Source organism: Falco biarmicus, chromosome 4 (assembly GCF_023638135.1).
Source record: "Falco biarmicus isolate bFalBia1 chromosome 4, bFalBia1.pri, whole genome shotgun sequence".
NCBI classification, from domain to species: domain Eukaryota; kingdom Metazoa; phylum Chordata; class Aves; order Falconiformes; family Falconidae; genus Falco; species Falco biarmicus.
The window spans coordinates 75,932,760-75,960,495 of record NC_079291.1 but is presented as its reverse complement, the minus strand read 5'-3'; the positions used below and the strand labels follow the sequence as shown (position 1 = coordinate 75,960,495).

The 27,736-nt window shown below is 52.2% G+C and overlaps 1 protein-coding gene across 1 annotated transcript in view; it reads right to left on the bottom strand.

Moving 5' to 3' along the window:
• LOC130149157 (ankyrin repeat and fibronectin type-III domain-containing protein 1-like) overlaps positions 1–27,736 on the bottom strand; it is a 209,122-nt gene that overhangs the window by 47,734 nt on the left and 133,652 nt on the right. Inside the window, exon 4 of the mRNA XM_056338474.1 lies at positions 23,619–23,659. Within this exon, the coding sequence (XP_056194449.1) occupies positions 23,619–23,659 (41 nt within the window). The remainder of the gene's footprint in view (positions 1–23,618; positions 23,660–27,736) is intronic.

The window sequence follows — 27,736 nt, the reverse complement described above, 5'->3', positions numbered from 1 at the left end:
GACACTGAAGAATCTCCCGGCCGTGCTCGCTGGGGCTTTACATAACCACGAGTCTGTGCGGGCTTGGCTGGGGGGACCAGGCTGGGCCGGGGGGACTGGGCTCGGGTGGAGGGACTAGGCTTGACCAAAGGGACCAGGCTTGGATGGCAGAACCAGGCTCACATGAGAGGGACTGGGCTTGAATGAAAGGGACCACACTGAGCTGTGAAGGGACTACCAGGCAGAAGGCAGCAATGCCTCAAGCTCACCTCTGCCGGCTTTGGGCTTTCTGCGGCACTCCTGATGCAACAACATGCCACCAAACCCCACGGGCATCCCCAGAGGATGCTGCAAGCCCCTGCCATCCTGCATGGCCCTGCTTCGTCATCTGTTCCTATTGAGAAGGGGAGGAAGCAGAGGCAGTGATGTTGAAAACTGCCCTGACTCCCACCAAAACTTTTGGGGTCCCCAGGTGAGCTTTGGAGGAGGAAGCTCCAAGAGCCCCTCCTGCTGCTAGTCTGCCCTGCCCCTGCCCTCATCACTCAGGAAAGTGGTTTTGGCCACTGTTCTCTGATCTCCCTGGGCTCATGGGTGACAAGGCAGGGAACCTGGTGAGCTGCACACAGCCACATACTCCACTCTCCTCACATTCCTCCTCCTCAGTCTCCTAAATCCTTGAGCAACGTCCAGGCTTGGGGCGCACAAGCCATGGACAGAGCTCTTCTACCACTATTTTGGTTTGCCAGGTGACCGGCACAGGACACTGCCCACAGGGACTTCCCAAGCCCAAACGGGTGCTGCACACCTTAGCTCCATGTGAGTGCTGGGGGGGAAGCACTGGGGACCCCCTGACCATAGCCTGTCCTCAACGTGCTGTTCCCTTAGCGCAAGGACAGATGCTGACGGCACGTGGCCACCACTGCCTGCAAAGGCTGCCCAGCCAAGGCTTCTGCTGATGAACATCCCATGTATGGGATGCTGCTCTTCTGCTGCACTTCTGGGGGCTTACCTCCTACTCCCCAGATGCTGCCCAGGGCTGGAAATGGGAAGCTTGGGTGATCTCCTGACAAAATGCAACGGTTCAACACAAACAGAAGTGAGGTGCCTTCCCCAGGGCACCGGCACAGGAGCTCAGCTGGGCTCTCACTCCCTGTGGCAGGGCAGCAGATAGCATCTCGGCAGGTTTAGTTCCTCACCCGAAGGGCAGGGCATTGGCTCTGTGCAGGGAGAGGAACTCACCCACAGTTTCTCCAAGTCCCTGGGTTTCCTTTGGGACTTCAGCATCCCACTTCTTGGGCTGACTCAGCCGTGATTAGTTTGTGAGATCTGATGCTGTTACAGCCTCAGGTCTGCCTGCGGGTTATTACATTAGGAAATCTCTGCCCCTGCCCAGAGCACAGCAGCTCTGAACAGCACATCAGTGGAACACATGCTCGTTTACCTCCCTGAGGAGCTCAGGACAGATTAGACAGTGCAACAGAGTAGCTGTGGGCAGCCACAGTTGGAGCAAGTGATGAGTTCAGGCATATCTACCCAACCAAACTTCTCCATCTGTTATGACACAGGCTTGTGAGCTTTGTGATGTGCCAAGGGTGGGTGACACTGCAGAGAAGTCAAGGGCTTTTGCACTACTACGGGGATGAGCTCTGTGAGTGTGCTGGCTCACCCACCTGCCAAGGATGAGTCTCAAGAGCTAAACCAGCCAGTCTGGTGGGACTGAGCAAAGCTGGGGATGCCTGTTTTAACCCAGCGAGTGAGCTGCTGCAAGGAAGGACAGCTGGCCAGCACGCTGAGGCTTCCCAAGGCCAGAGAAAGGGACAGTGGGGATGCTGCAGATGGGGAAAGCATGGCAGGAGCTGCATAAGATGGTAAAGAAAAAAGCTAGAGGTCTCGACAAAAGGCAACAAGGAGCAATGTCTGACAGCCCTGGGACACAATGCTGCAACTCTAGACAAGTTGACCCTGAGTGGTTCAGAGAACCTGAACCATTGCTCCTTGTGCCATAGCACACATCAACATGAGCTGCCTCTTGGTTGATGAGTACCCTAAAGCCAGAAAGGAGAGATGGGTCAGACCTGCAAAACCCCAATAACCACAACCCAGGGCAGCCCCGTGTCACTGGGACAGCATGTCCAGACAGCTGTGGTGACCAGGGGCTCAGGCAAGAGACTTTGCAGCAGCAGATCTCTCGGTGGTTGCCAAAATTTGCCACATTGAGGGGCATAAACAACACTTAAAGATTGTCAACGAGCACTGCTTTACCAGGCCTGGTTCTTCATAAGCCTGGCAGATGCAGGCACCTAGATGGGTGCTGGGCTGGATTCCCTGGGAAGAACCAAGCTGGACTCTGCAGGACCTGGCTTTGTAGCAAGGAGTCGGGCAGAGCAGATGGGATCCTCTATTTAAAGTATGATAACAGGGTCACAAAAAACCTTCTGCCAGCCAAACCACTTTGATACGTACAGCTAATTATAGATGGCATTATCAGGCTGCATTACAATTAGCAAGTTGGTGGCTAGTCTCTATTTCTGATCTGCAACACAAGGCGGGTAGGTATACCCAAGGATGAAAGGAGAAGGGAAGCAGGGGGAGAAGGACGGAGATACCTCATGGATGTGTTTAAATAAGTGGCGCAGCTGTTTCCGAGCACTGTGGAAAAGTAGGTTTTATTTGGAGGGTATTTACAAAGAAGGCCAAGGAAAGAAACAGAACACATCCCTTCAGCTCAGCCTCCAACTTGCTCCCACCACGACAGTGAGGTCTGTCAGCACCCTTCAGGTGTACCCCAAGGTCCTACCAGACCTCTCAGGCCCTGTGCCTCCGAGCAGAACCCCAGGCTTCTTTTCTTTTTCATGAGCTACTTTGAGGCCAGATTAAAGCAGCATCCAGGAAGAAACCAAACTACACATCCTACTCGCATTTCCCAAAGCCTGTTCCTGTTGGCCTGTCCAGTATTCAGTACCAGGACAGTTGCTTCACGACAGCGGAGGCAAGTGAAAGCAGCAACAATCCCTAGAAATGGATGGCATTTTTAGAACTTTCTTGTTTTCTTTGAAAACTAGTTTTGTCAAACTTACAGCATTTGCTGCAAAGAATTTGATGCTAATCCAAGCAGAAGGAACCATCTGATAGTCCCAAATTAAAATGTTCCTTTGTTTTGGCTTTCAAACATTGTATTTTAATACCAATGTACACTCTGAACGGAAGGTAAATTTGCATGTCCTTCCCCTAAAAATTCTCTGCCAAAACAATGATTTTATTCATTTGCATTTTGACAATAACAACTGTCCCGCCTCTGACCAACAGCTGTCCATGCAGGAACAGAGATGCTGAGCATGCGTGCCCACAGCCTGGTGAGTCACGCTGCGCCCTGCAGCCCCCCAGCACGCTCAGACCACTGGGAGGGACGGGACCCACACCTGTATCATCTCCCTCCCTGGGCATCATCACCCACAGGCATGCACAATCCTGTTGGGAACCCATCCCCATGTGGGCACAAGCCAGGAAGCATCTCACGGGCGAGCACAGCAGGGAGGTAGTGGGACATGATGCCGACAGACCTCATGCCCAACGATATGAACGTGGCCCATGAACTGCAGGGCTTTGGAAGAGGTGGGATCCTGAAGGTGACATAAGCTCTGCATACAGCCCTGACAGCTAGTTTTCAGAACTTCCTCTATAGAAATTAAAGCTTTTATTCTAATTAGAAAGATACCAGGGAAAATAAAAGAAAAAGAGAAAAGGACAAAACACAACAAATCTCTTCCCTTGCGTGCAATCAGCATGGATGGATGAGGTCCCTGGAGGAGCTCAGCCCTCCTGGGACCTTCATCTTCCTTCACCTGCTCTGGCCGCTGCTCAGGCTGAGCCCACACACAGTGAGGCATCACCACACCATCCCGGCACCCCTGCTCAGGCTGACCCACTCTGCCCCAGCAGATGTGACTGCAGCAGCCTGATCCCCCTTTGCAGGGGACAAGGCGCTCCGGGGGCACGTGCTGTTGTTTAGTCTGAGCACTGCATTCACGCTGGAGCCGACTCTTGTTTAAAATGGCCCTGCATCCCATGCTGCGCGCAGGAATGGAAAAGCTTGTTATTCTGGGCTGCCAGTCGGCCAGGCTTTTCCAAGTGCAGGAGAGGAGTGATGTGGTTAACGCGAGCCGGCCGCAGAGCCTCGATGGTTTTCCTTTCTGGGTTGGCACCCGCCTCCTCCAGTGGACCACACTGCCTGCCACCATTGCTTGCTGTCGGGACAGGCAAGCAGGTGCCAGGAGCCATGTGTGCACACGGGCGTGCTGCTGCACACGGGGGTGCTTATGCGTGTAGGTGTGCTTGCACAGGGCGCCTCAGGGAAGGATGGCAGAGGGGCAGCAGGGAATGAGCCTAGATCCTGGAGGCACCAAGACACCCACCCAGAAACAGATCCCCAGCAGCATCCCGCTGGCCTCGCTGCTCAGGGATGGCACAGAGCAGAGCCAGGACATGTCCCATGGCCACACACAGCTAACCCATGCTCTGCTGTCTCCTGCAAGAGCTGGGTGATTGGTGATGCTGGTGGCCCCCAAAGGGCACCCAGCACCTCTGTATTTCATTCACAAAGCTCCTCAAACTGGTAAAGTAGCACCTACAGAGGATTCTGGAGGTTTCTTTAACCAGCCAAAGGGTAGAAGGAGGAAGGCAAAACACCACGAGTCTGACTAGAAAACATAACACTGGTGTCCACCAAGCACCAAATGGGAAAAACTCATTATTTTTATGGTCAGAAGAATAATGCTATAAAATGCCACTGAGTTATACACAGCCCTATTCTGCCCTCTGCATTTCCTCTTCTACAGAAAGTAAGCGGTAATTAGGGGCAGCCGGGTCCATGCCATGGACCCCACTCCACTCCCAGCACCCTCCTCTCAGTCCCAGGGTGGGCAGCAGGAAGATGCAGAGCTGCAGGGGCACCTGTGGGGCTCATGCGCAGCATGCACCATCCCCCGATGTTTCACCTGGCCCAGAAGCAGATCTGCACTGGGGGCTGGGAGTGGGGACTCATCAGGTCGCAGTTACAGTCACATCTTTCTGTGCCAAAGGAAAATTTCCCTCTCTGGTTTTCCCTTAGGTCTTTGAGCACATCAGGATTTAAAACCCAGCATGCTGGGCTCTCTGGCAGTGGTGTATGAATTTGCATCTTTTTCTCTTCCCTGCACCTCCAGTTCTTCCCAGTACAGTGAAAACCCCTCACCACCCTGCCCGAGGCACTGCCCATTAGCATCTCCCCTGCTTTGCCCAGCAATGCGCATGGGGATGCGGGACTGCTTAACAGCCTTTGAAATAACGGGGACAAGGAGAATGGGAAACGCATCCCTGTGGGCAAACTGTAGCTTGTCCAAACTTCCTCCCAGTCCAAAAGTCCCCTTGAAAAGGCACGATGAGGATTTACAAAGGTCCCTCTTGCAAGAAGGGGAAAAATGCAGGAGAGAAAAGCCCTTGGCATGCCTCCCTCACGGCCGCCTCCAGCCACCACGTCTGCCCCACGGCGGGGAAGCGCCACGGAGGTTTGAGGGACTTGAAGGGATTTGCGACGCAATAAAAACATTCCTGCCTGCAAAGCATGAAACCCCAAAAGTTTATGGGAAACCACTGTCTTCAGGATGTCTGCATATCTTCAGGCATCCTGGGAGCTGTAGTTCAAAGAAACCAAGAAAAAGCAAGCGGCCGATAATGATGGTTTCTGGATGGAGGTTGTGTGACTATTGGCTCCCACATGAAAGCCTGAATTTCTGGGATGCTGAGCCTGTTTCTGCAGCCAAGTGAGAGGAGAGCTCCTTGGCGCCTGGGGCACAAGGGACTCCAGCAAAGAGGCAAGGGAGAGCGAGAGGCACTCGCTGCCCTCGGGGAAGAGTAAACGGCCACAGTTCTGGCGCGAACAACCCAAAAGCCAAGCGTCAATGATTGGGAGGAGGGATGTGCCCCAGCGGGAGCCAAGCAGGATGGGCCAAAGCCATTTCCAGGGCTGGGAACCTTGCTGTGATCTGTCAGAGATGTGGTTCCTGTGGGGGGCACATCTCCAGCCAGCATCTGGCCAAGGACCGGCCGGGTAGGGGACCACAGCAAGGGACTGAGCACAGGGATGGGTCCTCCTCCAGGCCGGGCTGTGAGAGGGCCCAGCACAATGGCTTTCATCTGGCACTATGAAAACCAAAGGACACCAGTCTGGGCTGCATGGCCTCATCTGTGAGCCAGAGTCTCCATGCCTCAGTTTCCCCATGGACTCTTATTATCCACCTATACCCAAGGGCTGCAGGGACCGGCCCTTTCTATTTGAACACCCATGGAAGCCAGCTGTCTGCACTGCACCATGCCCAGCATCACTAAATCACCATCAGGCCCATTTCCTCAGACTCCACAAAGGATGGCCGTGCCAGCAAGGCCAGTGACAGGAATTTTATTCCAACACAGGATTCTCTTCATCCAAGAAAGTCACCTCCCAGCAGGAGAACCAGCAGCACTTGACATCTTCCAGAGGAGGCACTGCCCATCAGTAGAGCTCCTGCAGCTGAAAAGCCCTTCATGCATGACCAGACTGAGGGCAGTGGTGAGGGGACAGAGTGTGAGAGGGTGGCAGCTCATCCTGGACTGAGCCTGGAGTGATGCAGATGAGACACATTTCCAACCAAGGAATCCTGTATCAAAGACCACAACCACTGGGCGAAGCCAATGCGAGAGATGTGACCCATGGCAGGTGACCTTCTCACTACCTGCCTTTCATCATGGGCTTGGCCTTCACATGTCACACTGTGAGACTGCTCCACAGCTGTGCAAGGCCCTCTCTGCCATTGGACAACATCTGCCCACCAACGCGAGCGCAATGCAGAAACGCGATGACAAACCCATGATGCAAGACTTTGCACCAGCTGACTTAAAACCCCAGCGTGGTGTGCTCTGCAGCACGGGCTGCAGGGAGCCCAAAGTCTCCAAAAGTGGTTTCAGACATTTAGAAAGCAAAGAGTTAGCAATGAAAGATAAACCATGGGAGAGTCTGTGCTTGGAGAAAACCTGCAGTCCTGAAGGATCAAGAAGAGGTGCATTATTCATGCTGGCAATAGAAGCATGGGTGGTTTTCGGGTGTCTTGTCTTCCCCTTTCATCCTCCAGCACAGAGCCCATGGCAGGTCGTTGCCAAAAAAGCACCCCCGTGCATGGCAAATGCTGCCTGGGGGGTGGGGTCACCACAGGAGGCAGGTCCCTCAGGACACAACACCCTTCACATCTTGCTGCAACTCCATCCAGGCTGTCAGAGCTTCAAACCTCAGCCTGGTGTCCTCCGTCTGTTCCTCAGCACCAATAAAACCCAGCTGAGGAAGATGGTGGGGGTTTCAGAAGCAGACCAGATGCCCAGGAGCCATAACGACCTCCCATCCCATCCCAGCCCCAACACAGCTCCCCAGCACATGCCTCCAACCCCACAGTACATGCAACAGCTCAGCCTTTGCTATACAGTGTCTCGCACCTTAGTTCTTCTCCTGCACTGTTAACCCTGTTAGAAGGGTTCTCATTGCACCACGGACCTCAGCAATGGGTATCTCCAAAGCAGAGCCTCAGGGAGGGATGGAGGGAGCTCTGGCTGCTGTTACAGCCCATTTCTGAAAGGATAAGCAACCATCTGGGTTCAGAGCATCTCTCAGCAGCTTGGAGGAACGCACGCACACTGCCACGTTTTGATACAGGTTGGCTCAATGCTCCCCAGACGCATAACGTGGGCCTTCTGCAGTCATTTCACTGAGCCCTCGCTTTGAATTAACACCGCTTTTCAGATCAGATTGAAAACGCTGATGTCTGTCTATTAGGACGACCAGGAGTTGTTCCCAAACCTACTGTCTCTTTTTCCGAATGAACCAAAGCAGCGAAGGGTTATTAACCAGGGAGAAAACGAGGACAGGGAGGGAACGTGCTGTTCTTTGATAGGAACTGTGCTAATGAACATTATAAAAATAAGGATCAGAAAAGCCACAACAACAACATCAACCCTAGAAATGCTGCAGTCAGACCCCAAAGCAAAACAGTTAAGAGGGGAAAGTCCACCATGGCCCCAGCACCTCACAGCACCTGGGACCATGTTCAAAACCTCTCACCTCCAGCACCTGGTTGCTTGATGAAAGCAGAGTCTGACATTAGGTTCATTGCAGAGGTACCCCAAGCCCCTCTGCTAACCCTGGGCATGACTTCAGCCAGCCATAACCCCATCATGACTGAAAGTACCGTTAGGCGATAGCTGATGAATGGCTTTGCAAAACACAAGCCACCAAGAGCAGCCCTGAAGCACCAGTCCCTGCCCTCTCCTTCAGCACATCCCACCACCCACTCCTTAGGGATGTGTGGCTGCGATGCCTGCTCTCCTTACTCTCCCTCGCAGCTGGTTAATCCACAGAGAGGAAAAGAAGCTGCCACACCACAATGCTCAGGCCTTGCTGCTGCAAGGGGATCTAACTCTTGTGGCCTTGCAAGTGGCTTTCAGGTTTGCCTGGATTGTTGGCTTTGGTTCCCCGTGCTGCTGAAGGGATCCTGCTTTTACAGGACCGGGTCCAACAAAACACTTAAGCATGTGCGCATCTCCCAGGTAAGAGCGGTCTGCGAAGATGAATGCTTCAGAAAAATGCACTTTCCTGGATTGGCGCCACAGTGATGGAGCTACCACCACCAAAGACATACCTGAACGGGACCTCCCAGTGCTGTCTCTCCCCAGGAAAAACAGCAAAACTGTACTGAATATCAACCTATATTTTAGGCGTTTAAAAACAAGCAGACTTACCCTCCTCTACAAAATAACAGAAATTCTGGAAAAAAACAGAGCACAAACTGTACCTTCACACATCCCCCACCAAGCGCCAGCCCAGGGTGAGAAGAAGGAGGCTAAGTCCAAAGAGAGTCACATTTTCTAACGAACACATTAGCACAGCCCTGGAGCTGGTGGTGACAGGTAAACTCGCTGCAGAGAGCCCCAGGCTCCCCGCGCTGAGCCGGGCTCAGCAGGAGACGGGGGGCTGGACCCCGGCGAGACGGATGCTCTAAATTAGGAATGAAAACATTCCCCCCCTGCTCGGCAGAAGGGTATGCTCAAAGTGAGCCCTTGTCTGGGGCAGCCAGCGAGCGAAGTGAGGCGACGACGATAGCTCCACTGGAGTCCAAAATATACTTGCAACTTGTTTTGAATTACTTTATGCAGAGCTTTAAAAAAATGCTTAAAAATTTCCATCCAACCTGGCTGTGGAGCTGCAGGAGGACCCTGGGTTTTGTTTCCACATAGCCAGTGTGGTGATGCTGATCTGAGTTTTTCCCCTGGGTAGTGAAAAGACAGAAAACTCAGGGAGGGCAGTGCTGAGAGGAGCAAGGGGGACAACAGCCACCCAGCAAGCTTTGACAGTGATTTTGAGTGATGACTGCAAGGCACCCACACCAGTGGCTGTAGGTGGGAGCAAAGCTCCCTCCCAGCATCCCAGTCTCTGCTGGAGTGGCTGCCCCAGGGTGCCTGGACCCCACGGACCCATCAACCTTAGATAAACCCACAAAGGTAATTTGCTCTGCAAGCACCGCAGTGCAGCCTCCGCCGGTGCTGAAACCTCCTGCTCATGGCTCAAATCAGCGCAACTACATTACAAACAAACCTGTAGGAGGGAGAGGGAAAGAAAGAATCCCTCGAGGAATCTGCGAGGCACTGGAGGAGCTAAAAATAAATGCTGACAACAAGTCAATCTAGAAAGAGAAAACTAAAATCCCTAATAATAGAGGGTTGCCAGCCGGAGGAAGGAGATGCCCGGTACCCCATGCTCTGGCTCTGCCTGCTGAGGCTCCCACAAAGAGTGGGAGCATGGGGACCCCTGCACATGTCACTGTGGGACCGAGGGGGCATCGTTGCTTCTGAAGCAATGGTGGGCTACCTCCAACAGAGCCCAGCTCTCAGGCAGGGAAACTGGCCACTGAGGTTCCTTGCTGATTTTTATCTTTGCGTTTTCAAATTCCCTCTAAAGATGGGCCAGCTGACTGCAAGGAACCAAGAAGCTTGCGCCAAACTCCCCAATCCCTCCTCTGCTCCCTTCCAAGCTCCAGAAACAAAGCCAGATCTGTCCTTTCCAGTGCTGGTCACCATCTTTCCTACATCCCTCAGATGAGATCAGTCTGGTCTCAGGACTCATCTCTGTAGCCATCAGTGCTCGGCTCTGCTATTCACCTCCTTCCAGGCCCCTCCAATGATGCCTGCCCCAATCCAGGCTTTCCTCCCTCCTGAACACGTGCCATCACAGGCAGAAACCTCGGAGTGGGGGCCACGGTGATCTCACAGCTATAAGGCAACAGAAACATTCTTGGAGAGTGTATAAAAGACTCCGGATGGCAATTTGCTTGCAATGTGAAATTCAAATGTGAATTTCAGGACTTCACAGGACCAGAAAAATCTGGTCTGGATGTGATCATGGTAGATGAGAAGGGTGGAACAGCCTTGGGTTTATCCACCAGGTACACAAGAGAAATCCAAGCCCACTGGAAGGTCCCAGCGCAAGGGCAGAAACCTGTTCTTGTCCTCCATGTCCCCAAGGCCAGCAGGGGAGAATGCAGCCCCAAAGGCTTCATGGGGAGAGCCCCCATGCTTGTGGCTACATTGAGGGGAACATCTCTGTGGCCAAGCGGAGACATGCTGCTTGCACCCATCTGTCCCCAGGGCCTGTCCCCATCCTGGCCACAGCAGCCCTGGCACAGCCCACCTTCTGGTTACAAAGGGCAGAGCTGGAGGGACAAGCAAGGACAGGCCACCTGGGAGCAGGGGGACCGGAGCAGGAGGTAATTTGATGACTTGCACTTGCCTCCCCCAGCCCGGCGTCAGGCTCGGGTGACTAATGCTCCAGGAAGGGGATGCTGCTCTCCTGCAACGCCACACGCTGCTAATCCTGCGGGTTTATCTGTCACTTCCGAGCACCAGCTGCGGGAGCCAGCACCATCCTGCCTGGCTCCCCAAGCACTCCCGCGGGAATCACATGGCCTCCGGCTCCTACCAAGCTCTGCTCCCAGTGTGCCTCCCAGCTTCCCTGTTCCCCATCCCAGCTCCTCCTTTCTCCCTCTTTTTCAATAAAAGCTCTAGAAAGAAAAAAGGGTGTCGATGGGGTGTTTGTTTAAATGAAATGAAAATGAGCTGGAAATGAGTGGGAGCCTTATCAGCCAGCACTTACGCCTCTCCTGCCTAAAAGCTAATTGCCTGTGCTGGAAGGGGAGAGTAAAGCTACAGCCGGGATGGGGGCTCGTACCCAGGGTCACTGCAGAGGCAGGGCACCCCGCCGTGAGGGCAGGGAACCACAGAAGCATGCGAGTCCCTGGCTTGGGCAAATCTCCCTGTGACCACCAGTCCCCAGCCCTCCTGAGTGCATCCCCACGCCACTGCCACATCCAGGGACCCCCGTATCCCCTACCTCCATCACTGAGCAGGGACAAGCAGCTCGCCCTAACCTGCCCATCGCCTGCACATCCAGCACCTCACCTCCATCTCTGAAACAAGAGACCCAGACAAGGTCAAAAGGGATGTGCCCAGGGACAGGGACACCAGCCCCTGGGTCCCCATGGGAATGCCCACCCAGGCCAGTGCTGGTTCTTTGCCCGGGAAGCCCCACAGGCAGATAACCTGCCGCCAGCAACAGCCTACACTGGGCAAGTGCTGGGGGGGCATGTGGCTCGGCAATAACCCAGCTCTCCAGCTCAGGAATGTCCAAATAAATACAGAAATACATAAAAAGGCCATAAATAAGGTTGCCTGAGATGGCTGTTTGTCTCCCGCCTGGCCAGGACCCCCTCTCTCCCGTTGCTGTTTGCCTTGGCAGATGACAGCTGGGTAATTTGTTTCCATTGCAATGAAGTCCTAATTAACTGGAATAAACTTTTTACACTAAGTGTATTTTTTTAACAAACTGGCTCTTTCAGAGCCTCACCGAGACCTGATTGATGCATTTGAGGGGAGTGGAAACACGCTGGGTGCTTGGACATTAAAGCTGCAGTGTCTGAGCAGGCCAGGGCTGAAAGGGCTCTCTCTGTGTTTGGGAAATCAAAAATGACACCTCTGATGTCGGGAGCAGGATGGGGATTTCAGCGTGGCCTTTGTGTACAAATATTTAGGATTTCACATTCGCTGTGGCTGACACCCTGTTCAGTATCTCTGCTGCTTGGGTGAGCAGAGTCTGGTGGCTAAGAGATCCCCCAGGACCACGCTGTGCACCGGTGGGAGGAGGTGGGATCCATCATGCTGCACTCGCTGCCAATTGCAGTGAAGCACACCGCGATGCACGTGGTCCCTCCAAGTGACAGCACTGGGGGCTCCGGCCAGCCAACAAAACCCCAAAGGCAGGACTCCACAGGATGCTCTCAATGAAACAGGACCAACACCTTTAGTAGCAGCCATGCTGCCTCCTCCCACCTTCAGAAATCAACTTCCTCACTTGCAAAGCCAGTAATTTGCAGCAGCAAACCCAAGACGGTTAGAAACAAGTTAGAAGTCTGAGATTGGTTTCTGGTTCAAACCAGAGCTTCCAGCAATGCTCACCAGCTGGGGGGAGGTGGGGAGACACAGAAGTTTGATCAAAGCTCGGAAGCAGAGTCCTCCTCATCCTGAGAGCCATCCAGTTGGTCTGGAAATGGCAAAGCTGAGTGGCTGCATTGCAGAATAGGGATCCAGCACAACTGGGCTTGGCAACCCAGCTCTGACACAGGTGGTCAAGATGCTGTGTGCGAGCAGAGGGGCTTACTGAAAACATCTGGGAATAATGGAAACATCTGGAGATAGCAGCTCTTGTGCTGTACCTTCTTTGGAAAGATTGCTGCCTAGAGCTGAAGGACCCGCAGGACAAGGAATGCTAAGCCCACATATCTGCTAGATGGTGGCCTAGCATCCAGGACAAAATCTTTGATTAAAAGAGGGACAAAAGAGGAACGCAGTGGGGAAAAGATGACTGAACTACCGCTGGCACTGGTGGCCCAGGGCAGGCACCACGCTGCTGTCTCCACCGGACTTCCTGCAGGGTGGAGAACTGCGGCACTGCACAGCTCCATGGTAGGGCCTGCACCATGACGAGCCCCAAGCTGGAGCTGTGTTTCAGCTGTCTAATGAGATAACTGTATGAATAATAAGCACTTCTGGAAAACAAAGCATCTCTGACATGTGAGGGGAAGAATGAATGCAGCTGAGCTTTCCCTCCCTGGGTGCTTTTTCCTTCCTACCTCATACCGCAAAGAAAAATCCATAACAGCCCCGCTTGAGCACCGTCAGCTCCAGAAGTTTTGTTGAGGCATTCAAGCTTTTTGGAAGGCTTGGCTTTTCTATTTTTAAATGTAAAAATGGGATTTTGCAGGCCCTGGGGGTCCTTTTGCCTCCTTCTCCAGCCCAGTTCCTCAAAGCACTGCATGCATTTCCATTTGCTGCAGGACAAGGTGTTTTCTTGTGGCTGGGGGCTTATAGCAGCACTCCCACACCCCTCGAGTAAAATGCCCCAAAGTCTCCCTGAAATCAGCCTGTATATACTGTCCGCAGATCGATTCAGTCAAGTCTTTAATTAGTTATAAATACCATTACTCAGTGTTTCTTCAGGAATTATTATAGGCTCAGCCTACCTTCAGCTGCATCTTCTGGGTGTGTCGAAAGCCATGAGTGGCAAGGCTGATGGCAGAGATCTGAGCCAGCTGCCCAGGCTGCCTATACAGTCTGTGGAGAGGTGAGGCACTTCTGGAGGAGGAACTAATTTCCCCATAAATTAGATGGTGACGCTGGAGGTGGTGCCCTCTTGCATGATGTCCCAAGCCTGAAGAGACAACCAAGTACCTGCACCCTCGTCCCAGCCCACTGCACATCTCCAGAAGTGACCGCACCACTCTGAATCCTCTCTTTGTTAACGCCAGAAACCTACGGGAAAGCTCAAAGCCTTAGATCTCACCTCTGCGCACATCGCTTTGTCAGGATGAGCAAAGACAAGGTATTTTCATCCTTTTATGTCCTTAGATATATTGTTCCCTGAGCAATTTAGCGTTATCTACATGTCTCCCCACAGTCTGCTCTGTAGAGCCCAAGTAAATCAGCATATTCAGCCTGATTATCCTCCCAGAGGAAGGAGCCAGGGGATAAACACCAACGCCGCAGCTCACGGAGACCCGGCTGATTGCTCTTGAGGCTAACGCTGTCATTTCCACCACCACCGGCAATTTTTGCTTCTCAGGAGCTCAGGCTGCTCAGAGAAGGGCTGCAGAGTCACTACCTACAGCATGGGCTGTGACGAGGTCCCAGGAGGAGCAAGGGAGACGACTGTGAAGTTGGGAAGAGTGTGGATGTGTTTGGAAGGACATTGCAAACAGCTGGTCCTTCCCTGCCTGCCAGGGGTCTTAGGAGCACAAAACGCTCTTCTATAGAACAGCATCGCCGGCAGCTGAGCCCCAGGCACCTCTGGTGCTGCTGCACAGTGAGGGGCTCAGATACCAGCCAGGTGGCCATGGGGAGCGTGGTCCTCAGCAAGAGTAAGCTTCTGAACAGAGTGCAGGCTGGTGCACTACTGATGGCTCTGTGGCCCAGCTGTCTGTCTGGCACTGCAGGTGAAAGCATGGAGGGAAAATACCAGAACTGCGTATTTGAATAAAAAGCTAGATTAATCTGTGGTTGTTCCAGGAAAGGGAATCAAGAGACCTTGCTCGTGCTGTGCTGGTGGCCAAAGCAGCAAGCTCTTCAGAGGATGCAAAGCAGCGAGGTTGAGAAAGGAGGGCAAGGAATGGGAAATTTTTACTCCTGAGCAGAAATTTAATGCACTTGACACCACTGAAACCTGCTACGATGATTTACTGATCAGAAAGCTCTGCGTAGGAGGGGTGGCAGGGAAGGAAGAGGAGGGCACTGTATACTTGCAATACATGCCATTGTATTTTTTTCTTTAGAATCACAGATCTTTTAGCAGTCAGTGCTTGAAGAAATACAGCTTTATCTTCTCACCGAGGACTGGGGAGAGGCACGGCACATCATACCTGAGCCAGCACAGGACTGCAGCAGCTCAACCTGAAATATATGTTCTCCACGGATAGAAAGAAGTAACATGTTATAAAGGATTTGGGTCTGCGAGGCACATGCTAGGAGACTCACAGAGCCAGCAGTAAAACACCACATGCATTTCTAAACACTATAGTTGATAACTTTGCAATGCAGAAGTCAACACACAGCAGGTGACAGAAGGTCAAGCAGTCGCTGGCCGCCTGGAGAGGCTGGCAGCAGTCCCCACGGGCCAGCAAGAAGGTGGGGCAGGCAGCACTGCGCACGCTCAGTACAGCAAAATGCCTGTTTTCCACATCCCAGGGAGATGGGATAAAACTGTCAAGAAAGACTTTTTCAAAAGTAGAGCAAAAAAATAGAGTTCTTTAAGGGGAGTTCACTGAATGTCTGTAAAGTCCTAATTTCATGGTTAGGAAAATGAGCAAGTCGGTTAAAAATACCCTTTGCCAAATGAAGGCTCAGAGGGGAAACAGAATACACACTAAAGAGTGGTCAATACAAGTTACAATGTGTAGGAAACTGATAAGGGAAACTAAAGAAGGGGAGAATGCATGGCTGGACATGCAAAATCTACTATTGGGAGCCAAACAAATTCTAGCAATAGGTCCATTTATAAGGAACAATAGGACCATTTTCAAGCAGAGGCTGCAGGACTGCTCATAATGATGCAGAAAAAGCAAACGGTCGATAGATATTTCTTCTGTGTTTGGGGAAAAAGGAGAGTAAAGTACTTCCTAGACAAGATGAAGTTTTCCTAAACCATTAGTATCCTCACCTACACCCAAGGCAGCCAAACAGCACTAAGCAGCCAGCACAGATAACGCGTACCCAGAGCTGGGGAGAGTTTTCTGGGTTCTGCTGCTTGTTTTGAGCAAACTTTGGTCTGCCACGTCCAGATGGCAAATGGCCCCTTCACAGCTATATTCACAACCAGCAGTGGAGATGACCTAGTTGACTACTAAATGGTCAGCCTGATAGAAGACCCAGAAGGCAGGGCTCATCTGGAATTAAATTAAGATATAATTAAAGGATGTAAGTTATAATTAAAGTCAGTCGGCCTGTCTTTGTGGAAAAGAGATCTTGTCAAATGAGCCAAATGTCACTCTTTAGTGATATAGGCTCAGCTGAGAAAGGTACCATGTACGTTATGGCTGTGCAGGCAGAGCGCTAAGTGCTTCTTGACATTCTGATTTTAGGAGATAGTGCTATACAGTATCAATAAAGCACATTAAATAGATTAAGAGCTGTCTGACAGGTCTCAAACAGAAGTCATCAATGGGGAATCCTTAGCAAGGCTCCATGGGGAGCATGCTAGTTGATATTTTCATCAATGATCGAGAAGAAAATACAAAATCCTTGCTCAAAAAAATTAGCAGATGACAGGAAGATTGATGTAATGGTAAATATTGATGAGGAGAGAGTGAAATGTGGGTTGCTTGGTAATGCTGAACCCATTCAAACACTGTAGATGTTAATCCAGCCCAGTGCAGAATGACACACCTACAGAGAAGGATTTCAGGCCGTATTTATGAACAGGGACTGTATCCCAGACAAGAGAGAGCCTCCAGAAAGGCTCAAGGGTCACCACGGGTGACCAACCCAACACAAGGGTCTAATGTGATGCTGTGATGAAAAGAGCTGATGCAGTTCTTTGGGGAGAGGAGAGTTACGTGTATTGCTCTGCTGAGACTGACACAGAAACACTCCTGCAATTAAGGTGCCCACATTTAAAAGGGGCACTAAAAAAGCAGAGAGGCTGGAGGGATGAGTCACAAAATTGATCCGAGGGATGGAGAAAATATCTTACTGCAAATGAGCTATATTGAGTTTATTGACAAAAACTGTGCCACCCCACCCCCAAACCAAAGCAGTGCCAACCACTTTCATCCAGCGAGACGCTCAGAGATCCAGGGACTGGGAGCTGAAACCCAACAAGTTCAAATGAGTTTTGGGTCAGGATTAGATACTCTCAGAGATCCTCAGAGGATTAGACACCTCTTTGAGGGCAATCACAACCTCTTCAGCTTGCCGAGAAGTGTGTGGGCAGCATTTACACCCCTACAGCACATGGGAGGCCAAACGGCGTGATCTAATAGACCCTTTCATACCTAAATCCCACACAAGTGAATCCCAGTGGATAGCACGAGCTCTGAGGCTAACCCCTGCGACTGTGGTGAAGATGGGTGACTCAGGAGATAGCACCAGCCTCAGAGCAATGAGGAGCTGGGGTGGCACAGGGCAGCAAAAATGGGTGCTAGCTCCTCGAAGGCAAGGTTCAGAGCTAGACATCTGGCTAACTGTGAGGAGTCCCTGTCAAGTCTCATGCCAGAAATAAAGCATGCAGGAAAGGATCTCTTGTAGCTCCTGGAGAAACACCAGCAGCTGAGCAGCTCGGTACACACCTCGACCCACTTCTCCCTCTTGGGACCTGGCTGTGGGACCGATGGCTGCTGTGGGAGGGAGCCTTACATCCCATGCCAAAAGCATCTGTGTTGACTCACTGCAGCAAACACTTTGCTCTCTTGCTTAGGGGAGAATGCAGTCTCGGTTATTTTGTTAAAAAATGCCCATCTTCCTACGCTCAATTCCCTTTCCATGATTAATGCAGAGCGTAGCAAATGTGGAAGGGCTGCAGCTGGTGCATAGGTGGCTTCTGTGCTGGTCTCGGAGCTGAGCTGGCAGCGTCGTCCTCCCATCGCCCAAGAGGGGAAGGCAGACACGGGCTCAGACCACAGAGGCAGGCAGATGCCATTTCAATGTTTCCACCGAAGGACCATGGACCTCCAGCAACTGGGCACCAAGCAGCCAACCATTCCCCGGTTTCAGAAGCAGCAGCAAGGAGAGGTACCCCATGGTGAGTGAGGGGATCTGCTCCTACCCAACAGCACTGCAGAGGGACAAGGGCTGAGGACCAGCCCCAACCCTGGTCAGGGATCCATGGGGCCAAAAACCCAGCCAGCACTACCAGAAAAGTGCCCAGCTGATGGGAACACGCACCCTTTGGTTGGGACAAAAGGAAGCACAACATAAAGACACCGAGCCCTTGTGTGGCAGTACTGGAGACAGGGAATCAGGGCCAGGCAGGTTTTTAATTGGACTGAAACTGAAATTACGGGGGGGGGCGGAAACCCCAACCCTGCTTTGGTATAAAGAAAGGGGCTGGGGGGATAGGAGAAAAAAGCCCTTCAAGTTTCTATGACAACCGGCACAGTAGGAGCCTACATCGCAACCTTGCTTAACACGTTAAAAGCTGCACAGAAACAACAGAACCCAAAACTTTGCTCTACGACCAGGTCTGGGAGGGCCATTCCCAGACAGAGGGCAAGCATGCTGCAAGGGGGTGGTCCGGAGTCCCCTGGCCTGGGCACCCAGAGCAGGGCAGTAGGGGTCCAAGCAGCCCCAACATCTCCTCTTTCTGTCCCTTGGGCTCGAGGGACTGCTGAGATGGAGTGATTCCTTGTCCTGACCTCCCTCGGGCCAAGATATTTAACTCTGGGTATCGAGGGCCCTGGTGCCATCCAGGGCATCTCTGTCCTCATAAATCTGCAGATTTATGAGGGAATGCAGAGCACCCCTCCACAGTCCTCCAGCACCAGCAGGCATAGGGGTCCAGGGTGAGCGCTCCCACACAACAAGCAATAAAAAAGAAAATTAATAAGAGTTGTATTCATTCATACTTTACAAAAACAGTGGTCTTCAGCAGGAGCTATCAGGCACATAAGCTGGTGCTGCTCTCCCAGGCTGCCTGGAGAGGTGGGCAGCAGCAGGGCAGCTGGACCCTTTGCACGGGGCCCCGCTCGCTTCACTGAGCATAGCTCAGCACCAACTTTCCCAGCTTCAGAAGCAAACAGCAATATTAGCCTGGGCAAACAGCCCAGACACCGCAGGGCAAATCAACGGGGCTATTGCCTCCTTGATCCCCAAGCTTCCAGCTGGTCTCTGCCAGCACCGCTCCCACCATGGCTGTGTCCCGTTCCCCCCGCAGGCACGGAGCAAGGGGGAGCCACAGCCAGTGCTCCTGGCAGCACTGCAAGCGTTCCTGGGGGACAAAACCATTCCCAAGAGGCTGGAGATGTAGACGATCCTCCTGTCCTATCCAAGGCTCTGCAATGGCACACTCCTGCCCCTCAGGGAGCTGTCACGACTGGAGGCACTGCACAGCCCCAGCCTGGCACACCAGAGCACCCACCGCCCTCCAAACCACCAGGTTTGGACCTCCTCCACCAGGGCAAGAAGCAGCACCAGCCCTCCCAGGGAAGAACCCCCGCCCCAGAGCAGCAAAGTCTCCAGCAGCCTTTCTGGGCTCAAGGCGTTACTGAAAGAGACTGGGCCACCTTAGTTTAAAATATCAGGATGCCACAGGGCAGGAAACGCCTTCAGAAAGCCAGAAGGAAAGCAGCAGGACTGTTCAGAGGCTCCTGCGCCTACCGCAAACATCCACCTCTCCGCCACATCGTGAGCTACCTCCCACCACTCACACCTGTTTCTGCTAACCCTCTGCTCCCTGTCTTCTCTGGGCCAACTCTGCTTTTCACCCCCAGTCCGGCATTTGCTGAACCATGACATTTCTCCAAAGCACCTTTCCAGGAGCCCCTTCCTTTCCCAGCACTCTGAGCGGCTTGAAGCCCCTCCACCTGCCTGGAACTCAGGCTCTGAATCCGCCGGCCAAACCCCAGAGGCAATATTTTTTAAGCTTGCTGTGAAGTTTCAGTTGGTCAGACCCTGCTGCTAGGATACCCTGACCAGCATTGTAATCTTCTTTACTTAATTACATTGTGTGTGGAGGAGCTAACTCCTCGACTCTTCAGAAAACTGGCTCAGCCAGGCTTTGGGGTTGGAAGCTAGGAGCCCATGCTCATGGTCCCATCTGGAGGGCTCTGCACCCCTTCAGCTGCAAACCTGCACCTGCTCGGGGGTCACCCACCCCACACACAGAACCCAGCATCTCTCTTCCACCCTCCACCATGCTGCCATCCCACTGCCACCAGTGATGCTGGTGACAGCACTTTGTCCTTTCCTATGGCCAAAGCTGGGAGAAGCATTCTCCAACCTTTTGAAGGTGGTTTTGGAGCAGTTTCTTGCAGCATTGCGTATCCCGTGGCTTCAGTACAGAAAGGTGGCCTTGGTACTGCTTCTCCTACCCCACCGCTCCCCTTGCATCATCTGCCCCATTTCTTACTCCCCCCTTTCCCTGTGCATCCTCCTCCCACTGCTTGGTGCTTTGTGGGTGAACCTGAGCTACTTTAAGAACATCCCAGCTGAATGACTCTCAGCCACTGCAAAAGAGTATCTGCGTGTTATTATCATCATTACTATAAAATAACAGCTGAGTTAAGGAGGCAAGAAAATGAACACCCAGCTTAGGAACACATCTAGCTTATTATGATGGCCCTTAACGCTTCCAAGATGTAAATACTGGTTTCTAGATCCTTAAGAACACCACGGTTTTACAAGATAATGATTCAGCAACACAACACTCACTTTCATCTAAGTGCTGGCATGGAAAGGTTTTAGTCTAAGAGATGAAACATTCTGCTTTAAAAGCAGGGTGACAACGAATTAGCTGCAGAGACATTTTGGCGTAATGAAGACTGCAAGGCAAAACAAACACAAGCTACTGCTTTATATAAGGTGGTTTCAAAGGTTCCTGCTGTGTTTACACCTCTGAGGCTTAAGCACAGAAGGCGGGTGGCAGTCTTTAATCTGAAATGGAGACAGAGCCACGAGATGCCTGTATAAGAGGGTTGTGGGATTCTGCTGGAGCAAGAATGGGCTCTGAGACATCAGGTCTCTTCAGCGTGGCCACATCGTCCCAAGGGACCAAGCAAGCGGATCAATGGAGAGCATTTTGTGTCACTACAGCAGTGTCTCTCTTGACACCTCAAAGTGCCTGGCAAATATTAACTGTTCCCAAGTGACGACTCTCTTGACAGATGAGCATTGCTCTCAGCAGAGGGGACAGCATGGGGAGGGAGCACAAGCAGCTCCTGCAGCACATCAGTGACACTTTAATTAAAGCCAGGTATTTCGGTCTACATTTGCTAGGGGTTTTATGATTGTTATTAGTACCAGAGTTTTTTTCTGGGTTTGAAGAAACCGAGTTCCAGTTGGTGCCTGACACTGAAGAGCAAATGTATGCCAGGGGGAATTAGCAAACAACCAGCCTTTCTCGGCTCCTGTCAAGACACTTCCAACCAGCCCTGCCAGGAGAGTTATTAGGCAAAAGCACCTGTTCCTGGAGAGCTTACTCCTGTCTCTGAGCATGGTGCCCCTGGGTCTTCAGCCAGCAGGTCCCTGCTCAGGGAACAGCCTTGACAAAGCAGTCAAGAGCCCTCTGTCAGAAATTTGGAAGGACCTCTGGAAGCCCGGATATTCTAACAATGTTACAGCTGTATTAGCAGCTTCCAAAATTGGGGTGACAAAGGAGCAAGCAGCTCAGGGGCTGGACTTAGCCCACGAGGTGTTTCTTCCCTGGTCTCTATGAACGCTGGCCAGATCCCAGGCAGAGCAGAGCTGCAGGCAGCACTGTGATGGGGAAGGTAAGTGCCCAAACTGCATCAGATGAGAGTTAGTAGCTCACGAGACCTTCTGCACCAGCACCCACTGCTCTCACCCAACAGCTCTGCAACGTCAGTGAGGTGGGAAGCCCATGTTCTCCCACTAAAGGCAGAGAAACATCCCTCATTTCTTTGATGAGATGGGCCATAAAAGTAGCACTATAATTGTTGCTACCTACTGTTAAAACCACCCTTCAGGAAAGAAAACCAAAGGGTAAGAGCTTTTTATATATTTCCTCCAAATCTCTTACTCAAAGCCTCACAGATGATTCAGCTGCAACACGGATGCTAGAGGTGCTTCCATCTTTTCTAAGCCTGCTTGTCAAAACACACACTCTACACAAGCACACAGCAGCGCTACAATAAGAAGCATCGAAATATTAGACAACTGTTGGTAGAGGTCACAAAAGCAGAATTCTAACTCCTTTGCCAAATGTGTGTTCATTTTTTTATTGTGCCCATGATGACTCCACAACCTCCTGGGATATCCCTCTGATCTCCCAGAAAGCCACGCAGGATTAAACAGCCTGGGAAATGGCTCTGGCTGTGTTTTCAGAAGTCTTTAGCTGCCAACGGTCTTGAAAAGGCGATCAGCACTGCCTTGGGGTGAGGGGACAGGGGAGCGCCCTGAAATCAGGCTTTTCAGTACGGACCCAGGAGAGCAGCACTGAGTTTTAAAAACTTTTGGTGGCATAAAGGAAGAGGAACCAGCAAACAACTGAAGAACACACCGGCACTCAACACTTGTCCTCCCCATCACAGACAGCGAGCAGGTAGTTCCATGAGGTACCCTGTGACACAGCCTGCCATGCCCAGCGTGCCTCAGACATGCCTTCTCTGATGCCAAGAGTAACTCAGACTGAGGACGCTGCCTTGGTGCTCACTGCATGCTCGGACACCGCTGGGAAGCAGGAATGTTTTGGAATGCAGCAAAGAAAAGAGCAAGTACAGAAAGACAGCGAGTTTTGGAGGAGAAATTTCCCCAACCCAGTTCCTTCTGCATCTTCCAAAAATGCTCTCCCCTGACAATCCTGTACATCAGAGCACTGCTGCACAACTTCAAAACCACCTATGGCATTTTTTTCAGAAGAAAAAAGGTGATAACATGAAGATGTCCACTTCCCCAAACAGAGCAGGAGCAACACAAGGTCCCACATGCCAGCAGCACAATACACACCTGCTCAGTGGTCAGGGCCAGAACCAAACCTCTCAGCATGGCTTTTAATAGAGTTTGCCATTATCCAAACAACAATGGTATCAAACACATCCTTCCAGCACAGAGACAACCTTCCTGCCTCAAGGTGCAGTGCTGCAGCGAGGGTCTGCAAACACTGGGTGCAACAACATAACTGGCCTGCGAGTGCAAGCTCTGCTTGTGTTTTAATATGGGTCTCAGAGGCTGACAGCTCTACACACTCCGCTCTCTACTTGCTCACTTACGGACTGTTGCAATCAGCTCAGAGCCGTGGCCGAGGGCACCCACTAAGTAACCAGCCACTTATGTTAGGGGGTTGATTTGCAGATCTTTGTTTGTGTTCATGAACATGGTAGCTCCAGCGAGCCTCTTCCTTTCCTCTCACCCCTGCAGCTCACCGTGCTTTACAAAACACAACGGATGGAAAACAACAGGCATCAACGTCAAAGCATGGGCTGTGGAAGACGTGCTTCAATATCAGCCCGTTGTGACACAGAACTAAACCCTTCAATTCTCCACAGCAGCTCAGCTATACAAACCCTGGAGCAGAGGGAGCCAGAGGTGGGAAAGGTCACCCCTGCATCCCCTGCTCCCAGCCACCAGGTCCCGGCTCTGTCCCTCAGGCTCAGTCAAGCTGTTGTGATTCTTTCTGACCTGATTTAATGATTTGCATATGCCCTGAAGCCAAAATGATTGACAGCCCTTGTACTGTTATCCTCATTCGTGTAATTGCAGCAGCTATTCTTGTACATTGAAATGTCTAATCTTAGCAAGCCACAGAGCTGCTCAGTAACATGGACCAACCGGGAATTTCCATGCAATTACTCACCACGACTACTGGCACTTACTTTGGCTGGTAAAAGTCCTTCTTGTCTGCTGACCCCAGGCTCTGCAAGACACAAGACAGATGTATTTCTTTAACCCTTTAAGCCAAGCAAGTATCATTGACAAAAAGATGTGTGGTGAGCAGGAAAAAGCATGATGCTTTTTGCTACCCAGAGGGTATGTGTGGGCTGGCTGGACAGGGCAGGCAGCTCGGACCTCCAGCTACCAAGCACACAGTAGACAGAGCCCACAGCAGCTAAGGATGTAAAAATAAAGAGTCAAAGCAGAAGTGTGGGGATGCATTAAGTCTGAACCCAACATATTCAGGCACATCTGTCTCTCCCATCACCTGCAGAAGCATGGTACCTTGTGTCAGGAGGGGACACATGTCCTCTTGAGCCCACCCAGCTGGAAAGAGGACAAAGTGCAGGGTTGGCAGAGGGTCTGAGCAATCACCTCCTGCAGAGACCCTCTGGCAGGACAGGGGACTGAGCCCAAGGCCAGGACCACAAAATTCTTCTGCCAAGAAAAACGACATCAGACCCCAAACACATGCAAGCCTGGGTAGCAGAGACAGCCTGATGCATGCTCAAGTTCCCAAGCACTGCCAATCCACCAATAGCATGGTCTAGTGAAAGTTTGAGAGCGTCACAATCCAGGCTGCCGGAGCACCAGGGTCCCCTAGGAAAACCCAGCCAGGCTAAGCCTCCCCCCAGGGAGCCTGGGGGACTGTGGGCATGCCGCAGACCCCACTTTGGGTGCAAAGCGGGGCACATGTATGACACACACAGAGTGCATGCATGCCCTGCCATGCCTTGCCCCGCTATCCAACGGGGCCATATACACCCACATATGCCCAAATCTCTCCCCCAGTGTGCCTTGTCCTGGAGGCAGCGCGGTGGAGGCTGGCCCCCTGCCCTGCTGCGAGCTCCCAGTTCGTGACATGCGCTTGCCCAGCACAGAAAAAGCCCCCGCCACTAAGGGATGTGGAGGGGCATGCTGTGCCTGACATAGCAGGATGCTCGCAGTGGGCAGTGCCGGGACAGACAGACAGACAGACCCACCAAACCTGGGTGTCAGCAAAGCTGTTGCACCACCAGAGCCCTCTCCTCCTCCTCCTCCTGCTTTCGGGGATGGTCTTCACCTTCGCGCCTTGCCAACATGGGGGGCGGTGGGCATGCCCAGCCACCCACCTTGTCCCCGTCCCCCAGCAAGCGTGTGCCAGTGTGCGTGCACGCTCGCGGGAAGCATGCTCAGGCTCAGGCTCTGGGGCTGCTGTTGTAGTTTTGCTCCGTGGTTGCCAGGCAATGGCAAGCAGCAACACCAAAGCAGCAGGAGCAGCAGGGCCGAATGCTAATCAGGGGCACAGGAACTCTCCGGGTACTCCTACCCTGGGACTGAAAAGCAAGCAGGGAGTGCCCTGGCTTTAAGCAGGCAGGGATCCACTGTCACCAAAAGATCCCTCCAAAAGGGACCTGTGGCCAAGCCAGCAAGATGAGGCTGTGGTTCACTGGTGCCTGACCCTCTCCCTGGAACAGGTGTGTTGCTCGGGCACCAGCATGGGGAGGCTGCAAGCAAACCCGTAGTGCGGGATTACCTGGGTCTGGATGCATGCCACCCTCTTGCAGATCTTATGGGCACACATCTGAGCTCCATTGTGGGGTAGAGCTGGGAGCACACGAGGAGCAGCCCTCTGAGGTCAGAAGATCTCCTTTGCCCATGTGCCAACCGCCATGTCAGTGTGCAAAATCTCTGAGCTATCCCCACTGGCCAGAGACAGCAGCACCCTTTGGCTCTCCCACCTGCTCCCCCTCCTCTGACACGACAGCAGCAAGAAGCTACAGCAAGGCCCCACAGGGCTGGTGGCCAGTCACCAGAATGGGGTGCTCCACCACTGGCACAGGCTGCCCAGACAGGTGGTGGAGTCTCCAGCCTTGGAGACATTCAAAATCCAACTAGATGGTCCTGGGTGTCCAGGACAACCTGGCATAGGTGGCCCTGCCCTGAGCAGGGCATTGGACTGGGTGATCACCAGGAGATCCCCAGATCTCCTTAACCATTCTGTGCATTCCTGAAGCAGCAGAGAAACAAGTACAGCAATAACTGCACAGAGCAAATGCCCTGAGTGACGGGACCTGTCCTTTAAGCCCACAGCCCATCTGGGAACACCTTCTCTCCCTCAGGCACAGCATTCCTGTAAGGTATTTCCTTAGTTCTTTAAACTCGACACCTAAAACAGAGTGCTATGGATTGGCTGCAATAAGGCTCATGAGCCAGGACAAATTCAGTTCCTTCTGCTACCTGTGCTAGCAGCGATCACAGAGAACTGTTGACATTTAAGAAGAAATCACTTGCAAACAGCTTTCTTAACGTTATTGAAACAACTCATGGAAAACCTGCATCCCACACAGTCAGACTCTCCACCCAGCCACAGCCAAAGTCTGTGGGGAAAAGCTCCCATCAACCGCACAGCCAGCTCCAAAGTAACTGGCCTTTCTGATAACTGATAACAGCAGGAAACAACACTGGCACTCTTCTACCCTTCTGAAATGCTGCGAGGACTATCACTGTCACCAATATTCCCAGCACACAAGATGACAAAATCTGCAGCAGCCCCTTCACACAGCCACAGGTGTCACAAACATTAACCTCCCCTTGACTCTTGCTAGGATGGAGGTGCAGATTTCTGAAATGAATCCCTAACAAGGAAAAGCCACGTGGAAAACCTGGGGAAAAAGAAAAGACCACCTTGCAAGTTCAGGTCTTGCAGAAGGGAGGTGGAAGAAGCTCTAGCAAAGCCGTGCACCCTGTGCCGGTGCCATGCCATGGCTGCAGGCAAGCAGCACCACGGGCACGGCAGCCTGCCGCTCCTCCGCACGCTCCACAGCTCACAAACCACTGGCAGGATGAGCTACATGAGCACGCTAAGAGAAGGGCTTACCTTGAGCTTATCAAGCAATTATTTTTTAAGAGTCATGGAAAAGTGAGAAGTTTTTATCTGGAATAAAACAATGAGACACTAACTTTGCAAAGAGGAAAAAAAAATACACCAAACAAAACAAGGAGTGATCGCAGCAATGATTAGCCAAAATAGCTGATTTTGAAGCTTATTAAGAAAATAGCAAATTAGGAGGAAAAGCAGAATTCCAGCAATGTGTCCAAGGAATCTGGCCTGCAGCAAGACCAGGAGTTGTGAATCAGCTCCTGGCTCTACCACCACCCCAAGGTTTGGCCTTGAGCCATTTCTTCCCTCTTCATGCCTCAGTTTCCCCATATTGCCTGCACAGCCCTTTGCCTCCTTACTCTCTTCCCAGAAGAGAAAGGGACCATGGCCAGCAGTCAGATGAATTTACGCAGGTCCATCCCACCGCGTTCCATTTCTTTCTCCCGAACATGCACAACACCAAGGTGGCCGTGGATCCAGAGGGCTCTGGGAGCGCAGCAGGGAAGCACTTGGCTACAGAAATCACCAGCTGGGCAGGATAGCTTGCTGGGGACTGGTGGAGGTAGTGCCTGGGCAGAAGAAGGTGGTCAGGGCCAGCAGCAAGACTCAAGGCAAGGACATGTTTTCAACTGCCTCTAAGCGAAATCCTTATGAAGAAGTGGAAGGAAGAATAAGCACAGGCACACATGGTGTCACAATAGGAGCCGCGGACAGGGACCATCCATCAAGGAGATTAATAAACCAAGGTAGAGGATAAACCAAGGACACTGAAAACTGCAAGTAAAGCAGCACAGAGCCATCAGCAGGAGGAAGGAGACAAGAAAGCAGTGATGCCCTAAGTGACCACAGGGCACCTTGGGGCTGGCCTGACTGCACAGTGGTTCACTATGAAATGTAGCTGTAGTAAAAATAAAATGCCCAAGGCATTTTGCCAAGGGCAGAGACACCACAACATCCCCGCCAGGAGCACTGAGAGAGCTCAGAGCAGCACCTGGAAAGGTCCTCCCAAGCAAGGGAGCCTTCACCGACAGCGTGAAGATATTAATAAGAAAGCACTTACGGAATCGGCGATGGGAGGCTGTGGGCAAGACCAAGTGTGTGCGCGCTACGTGAAGGGGCAGCAGCCAAAGCATCTTCCCCGGGGCAGCAGTGTAGGCTGTGACAGTGCCACCAGCCACCACCCTGGTCCCACTGCAC